The sequence below is a fragment of the Choloepus didactylus genome, chromosome 21 (assembly GCF_015220235.1).
Source record: "Choloepus didactylus isolate mChoDid1 chromosome 21, mChoDid1.pri, whole genome shotgun sequence".
Classification (NCBI taxonomy): domain Eukaryota; kingdom Metazoa; phylum Chordata; class Mammalia; order Pilosa; family Megalonychidae; genus Choloepus; species Choloepus didactylus.
The window spans coordinates 44,653,297-44,669,976 of record NC_051327.1 but is presented as its reverse complement, the minus strand read 5'-3'; the positions used below and the strand labels follow the sequence as shown (position 1 = coordinate 44,669,976).

At 38.3% G+C, this 16,680-nt stretch overlaps 1 protein-coding gene across 9 annotated transcripts in view; it reads right to left on the bottom strand.

The window, feature by feature from the left end:
- MARF1 (meiosis regulator and mRNA stability factor 1) overlaps window positions 1-16,680 on the bottom strand; it is a 38,943-nt gene that overhangs the window by 18,151 nt on the left and 4,112 nt on the right. For 3 of the 9 annotated variants that reach the window (XM_037814272.1, XM_037814273.1, XM_037814274.1), the window contains exons 3-15: window positions 14,287-14,973; window positions 13,369-13,543; window positions 12,243-12,469; window positions 11,011-11,128; window positions 10,233-10,405; window positions 7,034-7,462; window positions 6,678-6,835; window positions 6,432-6,590; window positions 5,130-5,322; window positions 4,228-4,406; window positions 2,881-2,961; window positions 927-1,163; window positions 678-797 (exon numbers count right to left, since the gene is read on the bottom strand). In XM_037814272.1, coding sequence (XP_037670200.1) covers window positions 678-797; window positions 927-1,163; window positions 2,881-2,961; window positions 4,228-4,406; window positions 5,130-5,322; window positions 6,432-6,590; window positions 6,678-6,835; window positions 7,034-7,462; window positions 10,233-10,405; window positions 11,011-11,128; window positions 12,243-12,469; window positions 13,369-13,543; window positions 14,287-14,973 — 2,936 coding nt within the window. The remainder of the gene's footprint in view (window positions 1-677; window positions 798-926; window positions 1,164-2,880; window positions 2,962-4,227; window positions 4,407-5,129; window positions 5,323-6,431; window positions 6,591-6,677; window positions 6,836-7,033; window positions 7,463-10,232; window positions 10,406-11,010; window positions 11,129-12,242; window positions 12,470-13,368; window positions 13,544-14,286; window positions 14,974-16,680) is intronic. The other 6 variants (XM_037814276.1, XM_037814279.1, XM_037814280.1 and 3 more) reach the window with 6 other exon arrangements.

Here is a 16,680-nt window from a genome sequence, read left to right as displayed (position 1 = left end):
TAAATGTTAAAATTAAGATCCCAGGAAGGTAATCACTATAGCCTTTACCACTTGGGTGAGAGTTCTGACGGTAAAAGAAATTCCTGGACAATTTCCAGCAAAGGGGGTTAAATAAGGTAACTATTTGTGAGCTATTTGCTTTAATGCATAGACAGCATTAAGGCAGCTTAGTCTGTTTTGGCCTTTGTATTAAGTCTACAATCGTGACCCCTGGTATGGGTCACCAGAATACTTTTTCTCTCTCAAATTTTGAAATTTACAGGATGAAGTATTTGGGGTTGTGCTCATTCTCGTAGCACTTGTGCATGTTTCTATTACTTAGAATACACTTAGAATACAGACAGCTCTTCCCTATAGAAACTGTCCTATTCACAGTTACGTTTATAGAACTCAGCACAAATGCAGTTTCCTATTGAAATACTGAGTGGATGGATTCCATTTTAGAAATGCTTTAACTGATGGCAAAATTAAAAATGTTAGGATGAGGCATCTCACTCACACACATGCACACACATGTGTGTACACTCACACACACACACTCACATACTCATGCACACATTCAGATACACTCACACGTCTCCAATACTTGCATGGGGGAGGTGTGGGAAGAAGGAGCAGAGTTTCTATGAAACAAAGAACCCAGGCCTCAAAGTCACAGTGGTGGAGACAGGGTTCACCTTAATAAAGGCACGGTGCCTTCATGTGTCTGGAGAAGACTATGGACCTGGGGTGCAAATGTCTTCAAAGAGAGAATCACAAAGGGAATCTTGTAAGAATCTGGATCAAATTCATGCTCACTGCAGAAAAAAGAATGAAACATTTACATGGCATTTCTCAGTGGTCTAAGATGTTTGCAAGTTAATTCTAGCACATGTTCCATGACTTTACACAAAAGGGCTATTTCTAAACGGAAAGGGGACGTATACCTGAACTCCTTATTGGGACAATGCTGTCTGCAGACAGGCTCATGATACTCTAACTCTTCAAATATAACTGGGCTGCAATTTGTTGAGGAGCCATCATGTGACTGGGAAGACCCCAGGGGGCTCTGTCGGGCTTGACTACTGGGTAAGAGACACACCAGCCTTCCATTGCCTTGTTCACGGATTGCAACTGTGTCTGTTAATTTATATAAATCTGACACATTCAACTTGTGTCCAAACCTAAAAGCAAGGAAAAAGAGAAAATTGCTGCCTTAAAGAGAATCTTGTCCTTTGATTATACAGAAACACCTATGTGTTTAAATAAAGGGCTACAGCCAAGAAATCTGAGAAGTGTTTGCCAAGAATGTTTCCTCTGCCCCTTCAAAAGTAGACCTGGAATAATTCTACCATAAATTCATCCACTCTCAAACTAGTGATGCTTGGCACTCCTTTCAGTCACTTCTGGCTCACTGCCTGTCACAATGATTACAACCTTTGGTCCTCAACTTACCCACTGGCCGAGGCCCAAGCTGTTCTTCCACATCCCCAGTTTCTGTAAATGATTTCACCTAATTTTCCAAGATGGGAAGGTATCCGATAAGATCTTTTTCAGCCTTGCAACCCTTCTCTTCCAAGTCTCCCTAGATTACCTCCCACAATCTCTCCTCTCCTATGTCAAACGAGGTACACTCACCTCACCTTCATGACCTGCACTTCCTCTGAGACTCAACTCCTCAGTCATCCCCCTTTCAAACTATAGTGCATGAAGGCACAGGTGCTGGAGGCAGACAGACTTGAGTCACACTCTGATTTAACCTCATCCTGTGTGACCTTAGTCAAGAACTTAACTTCTCTGGGCCTCAGTTTTCCATCTGCAAAATGGGGTTATGACAATACTTACCTCACAGGGTTCACGTGAAGATTATATGTGATTATGTATGGGCAGGACTTGGCTCATAGTAAGTGCTCAAGAAATGTCACCTGTTCTTATGGCCTGTTCAGTAGTTCCTTGCCAGTGCCCTAAACACACGTTCATATTTCCCATCTACATCCTGTGGGGTGTTCTTGCTTTCAGTCCTGTACTCTCTTGTCTTCCCTTTAACACAAAACGCTTGTGCCTCAGGAGCTACTTCTGCTGTTTCACTACCCAGTCTGTCAACCCCTTCCCTCCTGGATTTCATCTACAGGACTATACCAATAGCTCTGGAGTCACCAGTGGCCTCCTCCACATCCCCAAACCTCACACTGTTTCCTCAGACTCCTTGATGTTGTAGTCATCCCCACATTCCTGATGTGCTGTTTTCCCATGTTCTCATTCCTCAAATATTCAGTGGCTCCCCATTATCCACAGAATAGTGGTCAAGCTCCTTGTTCTTTCCTTCCTCTGCGTCCTCAAAGAATTTTCTCCTCCCCTCCTCCTGTTTAATGACAGTCTTCTTTATTTTATACAATAATTTGTAAATGTATTCTTTTCCCATCCATACAATAAGCTCCTCCAGGACAAGCGCCCTGCCTTGTCCAGTTTTGCATTCCCCACAGTGCCTCAGTCTTTCATAGTCACTAATGGTTGTCGAGCATGTCACCTGCAGCATACTAAGACTGCCACGTATTGAAGATATGGTGTCAGGTCAGATTTACTGTCTTCTGTCCTAAAGCTAACAGTTTAGAAGGTGCTCAAAAATGTTTACTCAATGAATTGCAAAACTAATCAGTCAATTGGTTAAATAAAAAGAAAAATAATAGTACAGCTTTGAGGACTGAAGATCTAAATTTGCTAAAAATGAAAGACATTTTAAAAATGGACGTTAAAATCAAAACTTAAATCTGAACACTGTATTGTCTTTGTCTCATTTCCTCTACTAGGCTGGAGGTTCCTTAAGAGTTTCTACCATAGGTTTGTGCATGGTGGTCCTCAATAAGTACTAACTGGATCAATGAAAAAATAAACTTAACTTACTTTTTTTCATAGATATCTGTAAATTTAAACAGAGGCAGGCAACAGGCAGGAGCATCCTGAAGAATAGACATTGTTTCTGCACTGTAAGACAAAATTTTCATTAATTAGAGAACAGACGATTTCATCTACATTACAAGTGTATAAAATACAAGTTGCATTTCAAAAAGACTTCCCAAGTTCATAAAATTAACACAATGTGTATTCAAAATAAATTTACCAGTTTCTGATATATCAAAATTTATTTTTCAGAAAAATTTAAAGAAAGGATTTTAGGGACAAGCCAATTAAAGAATATTAAGTCACACACTAGGATTTTTAGCAATCATAGGACTTTCCACACCTGTGTATCAGAAAGACACTGAATACTCACAGTATTTGAAGGAACACTTGTTACTACTAATTGAGAGCAAAAGGCAGAAAGCTTGAATTGTCTCTTGCCATGCTGTGGTGTATATATAAGATTTATGTGATTGGGATTCCCGTAGTTGAGAAAACACAACTAAATATAATATGATCTCAACTATGGTTTAAAAAAAAAAAAAGCCACTAAAATCATCTAAAGGAAGAAAACCCACCAGACTGTTAACAGTGGCTGGCTTTGAGCCATAAGATTATAGAGGACTTTTTCCTTGCTTCTTTTATGTTTCTGAACTTTCCTAATCTTTAGTGAATATTATTTGTATCCTAAGGGAAAAAAACTTATTTTAAAATAAGATTTTCTGTAGTTTTAATTTTTTAAAACATTCACAAAGCATTAACAATGAAGTGCAACTCAGAAAAAAGATCCTTGATCATCCAAACAGACATTCAGCAATCAGTCCTGTTTTACTAGGCCCCCCCCAAAACAGGTAGAGCCAAAGATGAATCAAAGCTTATTCTGAATAAAATCACCACCTAAGATTGATTTAGTCATAACATAGATTTTTGGGGCTGGGTGTCTACTTGATATTAAAGACATATCTGCAAGTTGAAAGCTTAGAGGTTTGTTGACAAATCATCTCCTACTGAGATTTGAAGGCAGTATTTTGGATTTTTCAGGCTTATAAACTTTTACTGTGGAGTTCTGCTCTTTGACAATCTGTTCTGGATATGCAGTGCATTATTTTAATCCCAAGTGCCTGTCAAGTTTAAGCTGTATTTACCTCTGATTAATGACTTGAACAAGGTTCAAATAGGTCATTTCTAACACTATCAATGAAGAATATGCATTGCTGCACATACAGTCATTACAAGAGGGATGCGGATGTGATGATAAAAATCTATTATTATTATTTCCAAAAGTGATTCTAGGTCAAAATATTATTTCCTGAAATAAATGGTTCGGTGTTTTATTCTGTTTTTCTTTACCTCAGTAAAGAGAGTGATTTATTAGCAGCTCCTGTGGCAAGTGAGACCAGGATCTTCTTGCTGCCAATTTTGTATCTGTGGAGGCTATTCACTGCGCTGATTGCTTCTTGTAAGTTTTCCATCTGAACAACAGCCTTGAGCTGATAATCTGTATGGGGGCTGAGCTCAACACTCTTCACCTACAGCAGTAACAAGGAAAACAGAATGCTGTGACACCCTAGAACCTTGTCATCCTAAAACAGAAGGTGAATCATTAAGGAACATATTTGTGGACTTCAGTGCTTCCATGGGGAAAATAGTCTGAACTCTGCACTTCGATTGACCAGAAAACTTAAGTGAGTGAGAATGGGGTGGCCTTCAGGGAAGTGAAACTGGCCAGGTCTGCCTTTGTCTTCTAGCACACACAGCTCTCTGAGGCAAACTTAGAGGCCAACACACATGATTGATCTTCAGGGTCTTCTCCAGACCCTGCAAAAATCTGGGGCATAGGCATTTTAAGGTTCTGTAAAAGGTGCCTTTTTTTGCAAACTACATTTAAAAACTGAATCAGACACAATAAAGAGAAGCAAGAACAGCCAAAATTATTTTAAAACATTATTTCTCTATTTCAGCAGACGGGACTAGCTAAAACCCATCAGTGTTTTATTTCCAAGATGCCATTTAAATTACTGCCCATGATCACAAGTGCTTTTCACTCCTAGGTTTCTTGGTCACTGGGACTAAGTCCCCAAAACTGGATGTGTCTTACCACTATGAGCAGAACAGAGGAATAAGGAAAGAAGTTAAACTTGTTTGGTCACATTTACATCCTGACTATCCTCGTGTGTGTCAAATTAAATTCTCTCCACTTACAATCCCATCAAAGGGTAGAACAAAAGCAAAAACATGAATGAAAAAGTTACCTTGCCATGCCTAGAAAAGGCTTCCTGCATGAGGTGCTGCAGCTCTTTCCGGGACAATCTGTAGTCTACGTTACTGATTTGGATGTCAGCACCATTTGCAAATGGGTCTGGGCAATCTGCACCACTGCTTGAATTTGCAACATTGAAAGCAAGTGGGGATGCTCTGTTTAAAAGGTTTGGAGACATACTCCTGCTTAAAATATACATATTGAGATTATTTTTTAAAAACTGTTATTCTATTTATTGATTGTATCATTTAGGCTTTGTTTGATGCTATACATAGAAACAGTTTACCCACAACACAATCAAACCAAACATTTGGTTTTCAAATGTCTTTATCTTAAATGTACACTGATTTACACTTATTGTCAAATTCCTGTTAACCACATATTATCTCCTGGTCTCTTATTAACAACCAATAAATTATTTAATATCAAATATTCTTTCACTGGATTATTTAAAGCTAAAGTAGAAACTGCAGGCAGGCTTGATGAATTAACATTCTACTCTGGGTGTTTATTCTCAGGAAATTAGCTTGTAATATGAATTTAAGTCATTTAACCTCTCCTTTGGTTCCAAAAAAGCTAGACAATCTTGCTTATACGTCATAGTCCTTTGCATATAGGGAAAACCTGTATGTGAATTTTTAGATGTAATTTCAACAGTCTAGAGTCACTTTCCATGGTGAATCTTCAGCAACTCAGCAGAACAAACAAAATACTAGAAGGGCCTCATGGAGATGCAACGTGGCCTTAAGGCTTCTTCTGTCTTCCAAGCCTTGTAAGAATTACTTGGTGTAAGTTTAGAAAGCTTAGGTAAGGTAAGTTTTATATAGACAATTACAATGCTTTAGAGACCCTTACTTCTCAAACAGCTTCTTACAAATATCCTATTAATAGGAATAACCAAAATATCCTATTAAAAGGAATAACCAGTACATGCTTAGTTTACATGTGATACATGCCTAGTTTGCATGCCATGCATGAAATGATTCAGAGCGGTGAGGGGATCTGAGGACATCTTCTGTGCCGCCCATTATCGGCAGAAACTCCAGAACAAGCTTATCTCTTCGACCTCTGCTTATCAAGATTTCCACATGTTGGCAGGAGTACTGTTAATAAGCATTGCCCCCAAATGTTTGCTATGATTAGCTAAGGAAAGGGCGCTGGCAGAGGAGGCATGGAATAATTATCTTTACTGTATACACTTCTGTATTGCTTTAGTTCTTTTAAAACAAACATACTACATTGCAACCTTTTCTATTGCACATAACCATGCCAATGGTCAAGATGCTGGACTTACCGAGAAGACCAGGACGGAGCAGTGAGCAAAGGACTGACTTGTCTTGATGCAATCAATTTGCTAAAAGCAGATGGGTAACTGACTTGGAACACAGTCTCCTCTTTGTCTTTTTTCTCTACAGGAGAGCTGGTAACACTTCGGGCACTGAGGTTCTCTTTTCTAATAGTGGGAAAAGTTGAGGGGAAATGGTCATTTGTTTTCCTTCCGATTAAATTAGCAACTATGAGAAAGAGTAACTCAACATACTTCTGATTGCTCTTGTAAACTGATTCTGCCATCCCCAAGTTTTTAGATGTCTGCACTGCAGCACTTGAATTACTGTGAGGAGGTGCCAACAGCCTCACGTTACCTTGCTGGTGCTCACTGTTTCTACTAGCAGTCTTTGACTCCATGCGGCACAGCTCCTTAAAAGAGACAATTGTAGTGGGGTTTAAAATGTACATACCCAAGATGTGTAAGACCCTGTACAGAAAACACTTAACTCAGTATTATCAAAAACTGGAATTAAAAATGACGCACCAAAAGCAAGCAAGCACATAAAACCAGAAACAAAGAAACCAAACCTACCATAAACTTCAGAAAGCAAGAAGTATCAAAATTACCTGTAAACTTTTAACATTTGTATTTTTTGTAGCAGATCCATAATTTGCCTGTGACCCTTTCCCAGGAGCGGCTTTGGCACTGGAAGATTGTTCACTTGCATCTTTGATGAGGCACAATTTTGGATTCTTAAGTTTTTTTGGAGACTTCACTTTATCAACAATTACATTTGAACTCCTTGTTTCACAGAGTTCTCTATTTTTTGGAGTAAATGACACAATGATCCTATTACCAAAGACATCTTCATTTTCCATTCGCTTCTGAGCCCGTTCTGCACTATCCTGGTTTATGAAGCGGAGGATTGCACTGCAGCCTGTGATACTCAGCACTTTCCCACCACAATTATCAGACAGGCGTCGGAGCCTGTTGCTGATGCTCTTGCCGTCTTTATTTGCTGGTAGATTATAAACATAGAGCAGAGTGTGGCACTGCTAATACAGAAGAAAAAAGTGTTAGGTTAACTCAAAGGCACACATTCAATTATAAACTAAGGAGAAAAGCGAGTGAGCGCTAAACCTCAGCTGACCATTATGAAGGGGAGGTAATAAATGATTTAGATGGAAGAGGGTAAACTTATTTAGGGGACTGAATGCTGTTTTAAAAGAATATGTCAGGCACAAAAGTCCACATTTGTATGCTTCCATTTCTATTAACTGTCCAGAAAAAGCACATCTATAGAGACAGAAAGATTAGCGATTGCCTGCGGGGACTTGGGGGTGTTAACTGTAAACTGGCATGTGGGATCTTACTGGGCTGATGAAAATACTGTAAAACTGGCTGTATAACTCCATAAATTAACTAACATCATGGACTTGTACACTGAAAACAGGTCAATTTTATGGTATATAAATTATACCTGTCCAGTTAGAACAACAGGTTGCCAGTAGTCAGCCTGCAAGCGCTCTTTAGCAGTATGCACAGAAAACAGCAGTGGGAGGTCATAACCCTTACAGATGAATTGAAATTTCAGTACTAAGAAATAAAACCATAAAAATACTGGAAGAAAACCTAAGAAAATTTTGGAGAGGTATGAATCCAAAAGGCATAAAAGAAATCACTAAAAATGAGCATAGGATGTGAAAAATTTACAGAAGAAATACCAAGTCAACAACAATAATAAAAGAAAATTTTGCAACTTTGCTAATAATTAATGAAAAGACCACCTATAAGGAGATACCATTTTTGACCTATCAGACTGGCAAATACTTAAAACAGACCTCAAAAAGTTTGTTGGTAAGTGCAGACTTCCTGGAGGGCAATTTGGATCTAGCTAGTAAAATTGTGACCCAGAATCTCTATGCCTTGGAAATTATCCTAGGGACTATCAGCCCAGGAGCCCAAAGAAGACATGAGTTACCTTGCTGGAGATGGTGAAAAACTGGGTATAAACAAAATGTTCAGTAATAGGTAGAATGGTTAAATAAATTAAAAACCAGCCATATCAGTATGTTTCAAATCAACATTCTGCTGGTTTTTAAAATGTAGTAGATTTATATTAATATCTATTGATAAGGAGATATCCAAGATATGACACTGTTAAATTTTTTTAAAAACCATAGAACACTACATATATGACACTATTTTGCTTAAAGAGGTAGTAGGTTTTTAAAAAGCTGGAGGAAAATACCAAATTGTTCACTGTGGTACGTTACCTCTGGAGGGTGGGACTGTGGGGTTTTCACTTCCCATTTTTCTGAATACTGATTTTTTTTTTTTTTTAAACACATTATGTTTCTAATCAGAGGCTTTTCTTTTTATTTGCGAGATGCTGACCAGTCATCCAACAAAATCTCCACTCTTCCTATTAAACCCAGGATTAAAATCCAGGCAATATAAACATACATAAAATTATTAAAATTAAAGGGACAGGCTGAAGAACACAACAGAGAAAGAGAAAAATATCTTAAATTACCTCTTCAATGAAAGAGAAAAACTAACCTGGCAAGAATGAATGTTCTGAATTAATCATGTCTTTTTTAAAAAAAATTATTTTTACCATAAGCAATAAAGATCTCAGCAGCGGGTAAGCCCTAAAGTAAGATACTACATTTGATTTAAAGGAAATTGAGGTTAGAAAAAAGTGAGTGCCAAAGAGAAGCAAAAGGGAGGAAATGCAGCTCTAGACCGGAGACTAAAAACATGAGTAACAACAAAGGTGAATTAGAAGAGAGGCTCAAAAGACTAATGTAGGGCCTGTGTATGTTACTCCTTGGGTAAGACTCCGGTACCCCAATTGTGGGGCCAAAATCTGGGCTTGTTTGGTATCGTGGAATGCAAGTGGGACTAGCAGGGCAAGTGCTTGAATCAGGACCCCTGGGCACCGGTCTCTGCTCTGCTACAATCAAGCTTTGCATGACCTCCTACAACCTGCTTACTTTTTCTAAGGACTGACTTCCTCCTCCCTAAAATGAGGACAAGGGACGAGATAATTTCATAAAGCTTATTAACTATATGTTAAAACTGCATTTATGTGTGGGATTGCCCACTCTTCTGGATCATCCACTGGATTGGTCCTTTCTGTTATTATCTGTTTAAGAGTTAGATATGCATTCTCCAACAGCTTACCCACCTCAGCACTGCTGGAAACATACTTATTCAAATCAAGGCTATCAGAAATCCTCATCCTGCTGGAAATATGCTCACAGTCTTCTGATCATGTGGCTTGAACATGCTATGTGTAGCAATATCTGTCTCTTAACTGTACAGGGGAGTACAACTATAAAACATGGGCTCAGAGGCCTGCTAGAGATTAAGGATTAAATGCTGAAAAAGCGCACAATTAGTCTGCTTATTTTATTCCAACTACACAAGTATGTGGAAATCATCACCATATTCTTCACCCACAATACTTGGAAGCAAAAACAGTAACTTTTTTTCCACTACTTCCATGTGACACAAAACACAACTAGCTCTGGAAACACTCATAAGTAGCTGTTAGTAAGGTATGTCTAAAATCAATTCCCTGTGATACTTTGAGAAAATAAAAGCAAAATCGACACATCAATTCTCTGTATATTGCTAAGTGAAGAACTGAAGGTTTCTAAGCCTTATTTCAAAATCTGTCAGCCTCCTACAAAGAACAGCCACACCTGAGCTTGGCGATCCCCCTTGTTAAGGGCTGGCTTTCAGCCTCCAGAATCTAATATTGGAATATGGCAAAAAATAAATAAATAAGTAAATAAATAATGCAAACCAACTTACTGGCATTTTTAGTGGTAACCTGGGGGGTAAATCGGAAATGAACTCTTCAAATCTGATCAGTTCGTTAGCATGATGCAGCAGTGCTTCTGAGGCCTGGTTTTTATGGACCAAAATTATGTGGAAACCATGCCTGTGTCTCAGGTCACTAAGTTCCAAGGCAAAATTGACATCAGCTGAAAGAAAAAGTACAGCCCATCCCTCAGCCCCAAACATTAGAAACACTTGACAGAGGCAGACAACTCTATTGCCACCCACTGAGAAGGAAGTGATGGCGAGAAGGGATTAATTAGGAAACAATGTGTACTTGCTTCTTAAATTCAAAGTTGCTCCCTCCACCCCCTTTTTAGAACAGAAACACATTTCATATCAGAATTAACAGATAAAGACTATTTCACCACATACCTATATTGAATCCCAAGATATATTTTACTTCTGATACTAAAAAGGAACAAATATTTAATATTGTTGGGGGCCTCAAATTTAGGAACTATTTACCATGGATTTTTAAAATTAGCAATACTGGGCCTAGGGTTTAAAAAAAAATTGCATTTTCTTTAACAAATCTGTCCCCACAAGAATTCTTACTCAAGTTCCAAGAAGAAAATACAGAAATCCATGTAGACCCAATTTTAATTCTGAACAGTTTCCAAAGTAAGCATAAACATATCTTGTGTATTTCAGCCTTTTGGGGGGCACCTTATTCCAACATGTCTTTTGCTTCTATGACAATTCTTATGCAATGATTTTAACTCAAACTGGCAGATGTCTCTACACTTACTTGACACAAGAACCACAGTAGCTGGAGCAGTGTGAGTATTTGCAAACCTGCGGAGACTCTGTCGGAGTTTATCATCAGCAGCATTCTTTGCAGTAGCATTGATGTGGGCAACAGTTACCTGCATTAATTTATAATACGGGTGAATGAGCAAGAGCTGAGGTTAGAAAATGGCTACACATTCTTCCCACATTTTAATAGGTAATCCTTGGGAGGAAATCATTTATTATTATTATTATTATTGCCAGTTAGGAATGGGAAACAATTACAAGCAGATCTCAATAATTTCAAAACTTGTTCTCCATATGAATGAACTGGATCCCTTGTTACCCCTGCTCTGTCTCTAATCTATTTTTTGCATGTCATCCACCCCTCCCCTTTGAAAAAAAGGTAGAGAAAAGGAAGTGAAATTTGAAGCATTATAATTTGCACCCATTAATAGCTTTTACAAACAAATTGGAAGCAGCAGAGATTTGATATATGAGTAAGGTAAGATTTGGGGTTATATTTTATGTCATTTGTCTATGCGATACCTGTCTAGGGCTTTCAGGATCTGCAGTAGGTGGGGAGAAAGAAGGGACTCTGCTCCTAAGGAATCTAAATTGTACTTGCCCCATTAAAACAATCAGGGTCCCATATGGCAGTCTCCAAAGCAAGGAAAGATTTGTTTTGAAAGGTGACTCAACCACATGCAATATACAGTAAGATGTATTAGTTTTTGTAAAGAGCATAAATATATAATTTTAGACTGCTGTATCATGGGATTATTTGTCTATAAGTCAAAAGAACTAGATTCTATTTCCAGTTTAAGACCAGAGACTTTGAAATCAGACAACCTGAATTTCAACCCTGGCTCTTCCACTTATTGGCCATGTGACCTTAAAAAAGCTGCTTAACCTCATGACACTTCAGTGTCACCTGTAAATTGCAAATAATAAATCCTATATGCCTTTTCACAGAGCAGTTATAAAGATCAAAATAAACAATACATATGTAACCATTAACACCAGTATAATGGTATAGCACTAGGTAAGCATAAGAAGCATTATTGAATGGTGAAACATAATTAAATGATTTCTGGTGCTTCAGAAATCATCTTTTGCTCATTTCTTTTATAAGCAATTTTAGCACAAATGCATTAACATCATTAAACAAATTCTGAATTCCTAAAAAAAATTCATATGTGCTTATTGTCCTAACATAGTAGATTAAAATTCTTTTTTTTTTTTTTTTACCTGGCAATTATTCAGCTCTTGAATAACTTCTTTGTTTTCTTTACTGATGTCACACACACAGATGAATTCTGCTTCCCTGTGGCCTTTAAAAAACTTCTCACGGATTCTTTGCACAACAGCAGTAGCTGACCGGCCAGAGGGAACTGAGCAGTTTTCGATATCCCAAAAAACTCCAATGGGTGGTAAGTTTTCTAGGACCTGACCAGCTACTGCAACTTCTGGCGACCCTTAAGAAATTAAGGGTTAACACTTTTGATTAACATAAGTGAAAAAGAAATGGCAGATGAATATTAAGCAATAGGTAGCTACCTATCATTCTTAATGGCAGGAAAACTAAATTACTGACTGATGTCAATTTAAGGATACCTACCAACCTCACTGGTTGCCATAGTGTCACTTTGATTATTCCTATTTTACAGCAGAGAACAAATCTAAAGACCAAGCTACTAATCCTATAAAAAATCATTCTCAAAGCATGCCACTCTTTTGCTGACCAGTATGGGTCTCTGAACACTACCCTATAACTGAATGGATGCTGTGTCTCGGTGACCTGACATTCATACTTAACCCAAGCCTGTTCACCTACTTTCTGTGGAAGAAAACCAAAGAGATGATGAAAGGTGAAGCTGTTATTGTTGCTGATTTTAAATTATTCTTAACACTACATTAATACCTGATCTAATATTTTAAAGCTATTATCAAAAGGTAAAATATGACCTTACTACTTTGGGGGGGGATGATTTTAATTTGAAAGAACTCTTAGGGTTTCAAATGCTGTGTGTTATAAGGCACTACTAAATCTTGACTCCTTCTAGGCAGTAAACAATCAAGTGTGATTATGGACCTAAATTGATACCAAGTCTCCTCTAGCACTTTATTTCTCTTAATATACTCCCCATTCTTCTATAAATAGCTAGCCTTTCTGATTTCAAGCAGCCTCAGCCCAAAATAAAGGGCAAATGACTACTGGTCTATAAGTGTTTTACCAAGAGATGGGCATGTAGACTAATATACATGGTAGTTTTAGAACCACAAGGAATCTTTTAAGGTGATTAAATGTAATGTTAGTATCAGATACTGAAAACTCCTTAAATATGCACATATTTTATACCATGCTGTCATTTACCAAATTTCGAAGCAGCTTTGCCTAGACTGGTCGCCAATAACAACGTGGTCTCCTTCCCTGTTCCTTTGGTTCCACAGCCATTACACAGAGGGATAGCAATAGGTGCGGTTTGAGTATTTGGAGGTGGTATATTTGGCCAGACTTTAGCAGCATCAATTATACTATTTCTTGCCGGCTGTTTTAAAATTAAAAAAAAAAAGGGGAGGTTTCAGATATATCATTGCACAACCTAAAGTCATACACAACAACTGAAAACACATTCTAAGTGTTTCACCTTTCCATCTGCTAGCCTCTATAAAATGTATTTTCAAATCATCCTTCCCAGAACCATTAGCTCTCAATTCATAAACTCTCTTCAAGAAGTGACTTGAAATGATCAGGGAAGAGCTTCCCATGATTTGAACCTTTACATTCTGAGATATGTGTCTTCTGCAATGGAGACCTCATACATTCCATATGCTTTATACACAGGGTATTAAAGTCTCCACTTGAACACCTGGTGTGACTGGAGCCAATTTCAAGTTTCCCATATTAATGCAATCACCTACATTACATGAATGGGCTCATGTATAAGTTGTGTCTAAGTTATAAGAATTATCAATTCTGCAATAGCCCATAAACACAAAACAGAACGCAGAGGCTTTGCCAAACTGGGTTCACATGTAGGAAATAGATTTATTGCAACAAAAGGCTCTAAGAGCATATACTACATAAATTACTCCATACTTGTTTGAATTGTCCCTCCCATTTTACCCTTTGTTTCTGTCAGGATCAGCAGAAGTTATAATGGGGAGAAAGCTGTACAACTGAAAAAACTGCAGCCCATGTACAATAAAGACTTTTCAAGATATGCCCACTTTAAAATGTCTTTTCTCAAATCTCAGCCGCACCCAGCATAAATAATAAAAAGATACAAACCTTGTTTAAACAGCCTTCGCAGTAAAGTGAGCCCTTTAAGCAAACCGGAGGTACCACATTTAGGTGCAAAGTGTTGGTGCACAAGTGAGGTGTTAACTCCGACTGTGAAATATGCTCTTCCAAACGCCCTGGAGCCCCACTTGTGAACTCAGAACAGGGGAAATAGCCAGTGGAGGTGCAACCCTGGAGAGCCGGAAACTGATGCAGCTTGTGTACATTACCATGACAGGATTGGAAATGGAGTTTTCCACAACAGGGCAGGTGTTTGCAGGAAGATAGGTTACTTTCTAGACACGTGCTGGGAAAGTCACTTGCAATGCCTGCCAAATTGTTCCTAGCTGATGCATTCTGGAGTGAAGATGCAGACTGGAAAGCAAACCCTGACCCTACTTGACACGTGATTGTCCTGTTGCTTTGCGAGTCTAACAGTGCGCCCGTGTGAATCAAGCTACCAGCACCTCCGCGACCACCACCACCACCATCAAAATGCATTGGCGAAGTGGAGGGTTCATTAGTACAATGAGCACAGCAGCTTACTTTGGGGACAGTTGAAAGCTGTATTTTAGGTTGCTGAAGAGAATGAATATCTGGAAGTGGGACTGCTGGGAAAAGTTTAGAGCCAGCATGAAGGGGAGATGGTACATCCTTTAATTCCACAGCAACTTTCTTGTTCTCCATGTAATCTTTCTGAGAAAAGAACATCAGAATGAAAGTTAATTTTATTAGGCCAGTGATTTTCGGTAACTCACATCCCTTTGCATTCAAAAACAGAAATAGTGTTCAATTCTGTTTATATATACCCAATCATAATCAAACAAAATGGAATAGAAGCTAGCTAAAACCAGGGGCATACTTTAAAGACGAATGCTAAAAATGAATACTAAAGCTGACAACAAAAATTAAGATTCCTTTTGCTCTGAATGGTAAAAGACTACAGGGAGGGAGGAAAGAAGTCTGTTTACATCTTAAGCAATCTAGGTTAACCATCTGTTTGTCAATGACTTCCCTCCAATAACTATCCTTTGCCTCATAAGATCTCCTGAAGACAAAACAGGAGGTATAAAAACAACACTATTACAAACAGCATTCAATAAAGATGGCTTACAAGTAAGATGCTCTGAGGATAGTTTCTGCAGTCAGTCCATAAGGGGTTTTTAGTTAGGTCCCCCAGGGTAAAAGAGTAAAATTCCAAACATTATGGATGAGATCAGCCATCTGCCCACATGGCCCTTCCAAGGAGAGAGTTATAAATGTGTTGCTGATGACAGTTAGCAAACCCTAGGATATAATGACCTAAAGCCATAATGCCAGCAATTATATTGTAGCCAGTGAAGAAAATGAGAGCAATCAGAAAACTATCTGAGAAAAAGGGAGAAGAGAAATAGTTTGCCATATGCCTCCAACACACAGAGTAGGCCAATACGTTACAAAGATTATAAGCACAGGCATTGATGTCAGAGACCTGGGTTTGAATCTGACACCTGACAGCTGAATGACTGTGGATGAGTTAACTTCCCTGCACTTCCATTTCCTCATCCATAAATTGGGAACAATACAATGTACCTCCTATGGTTTTAAGAAGGATAAAATGAGGTCATACACATAAAGCACCTACCACAGTACCTGGCCACTAAAAGGAGATCAAAGTAAGTAATAGTATGCTGACTGCAGGAACTATTAGAACATGGAAGCTGCCCTAATATGGTGTCAAGACATATTCCAACTCTCAGAGCCTAGAAGTGTCCAACTGACTGCTACAGTTTCCCTCCTTTTGCTGTGATTCTATGCTGACCTGGGAGCATATGCTCATCTGGGAGAAATCTGGATTTTCAGTTGAGATGTTTCCTAAAAGGGAGGTAAGAGCAATGGGCTGACCAGCCAACAGGTGGTGTGTCCTGCTCTCTTGGAATTACAGCTTAGATTAGAAGTTAATTCATTGGCATTCTGATTTATACAGATCAGGCTCTTATGGGTAGGGTGTTACATGTTAGTCCCCTTGAATTCTGGGTGCCACAGAAAAAATCAAATTTTGGATCTGTAAAGTTGAGAATGCAATTCCGAATTGTGTAACTCTATGAGGACCAATCCTGCCACCACAGGAAGCTCTGCTTGAGCTGCCAATTCTAGTTGCCAACATTTCTGAAATGACTCAAATTACTTAATCCCTTTCAACAAAGGTAACTATATGGAGAAAACCTGGAGAAGATAAAGAAGTGAAATGATTTTTTTTAATGTTATTAATGTCCTTAAACAAAATTGCAGTGAAGTCTTATTGGAATCCCAAGTACAAAAGAAAAAAAAAACAAAGAAAACACAAAAGATGGTAAACAGAAGTACATGAAATGAAATCAGAAAATGTCAAAATCATTATGAAAAGAAACAGTAAGCAAGAAG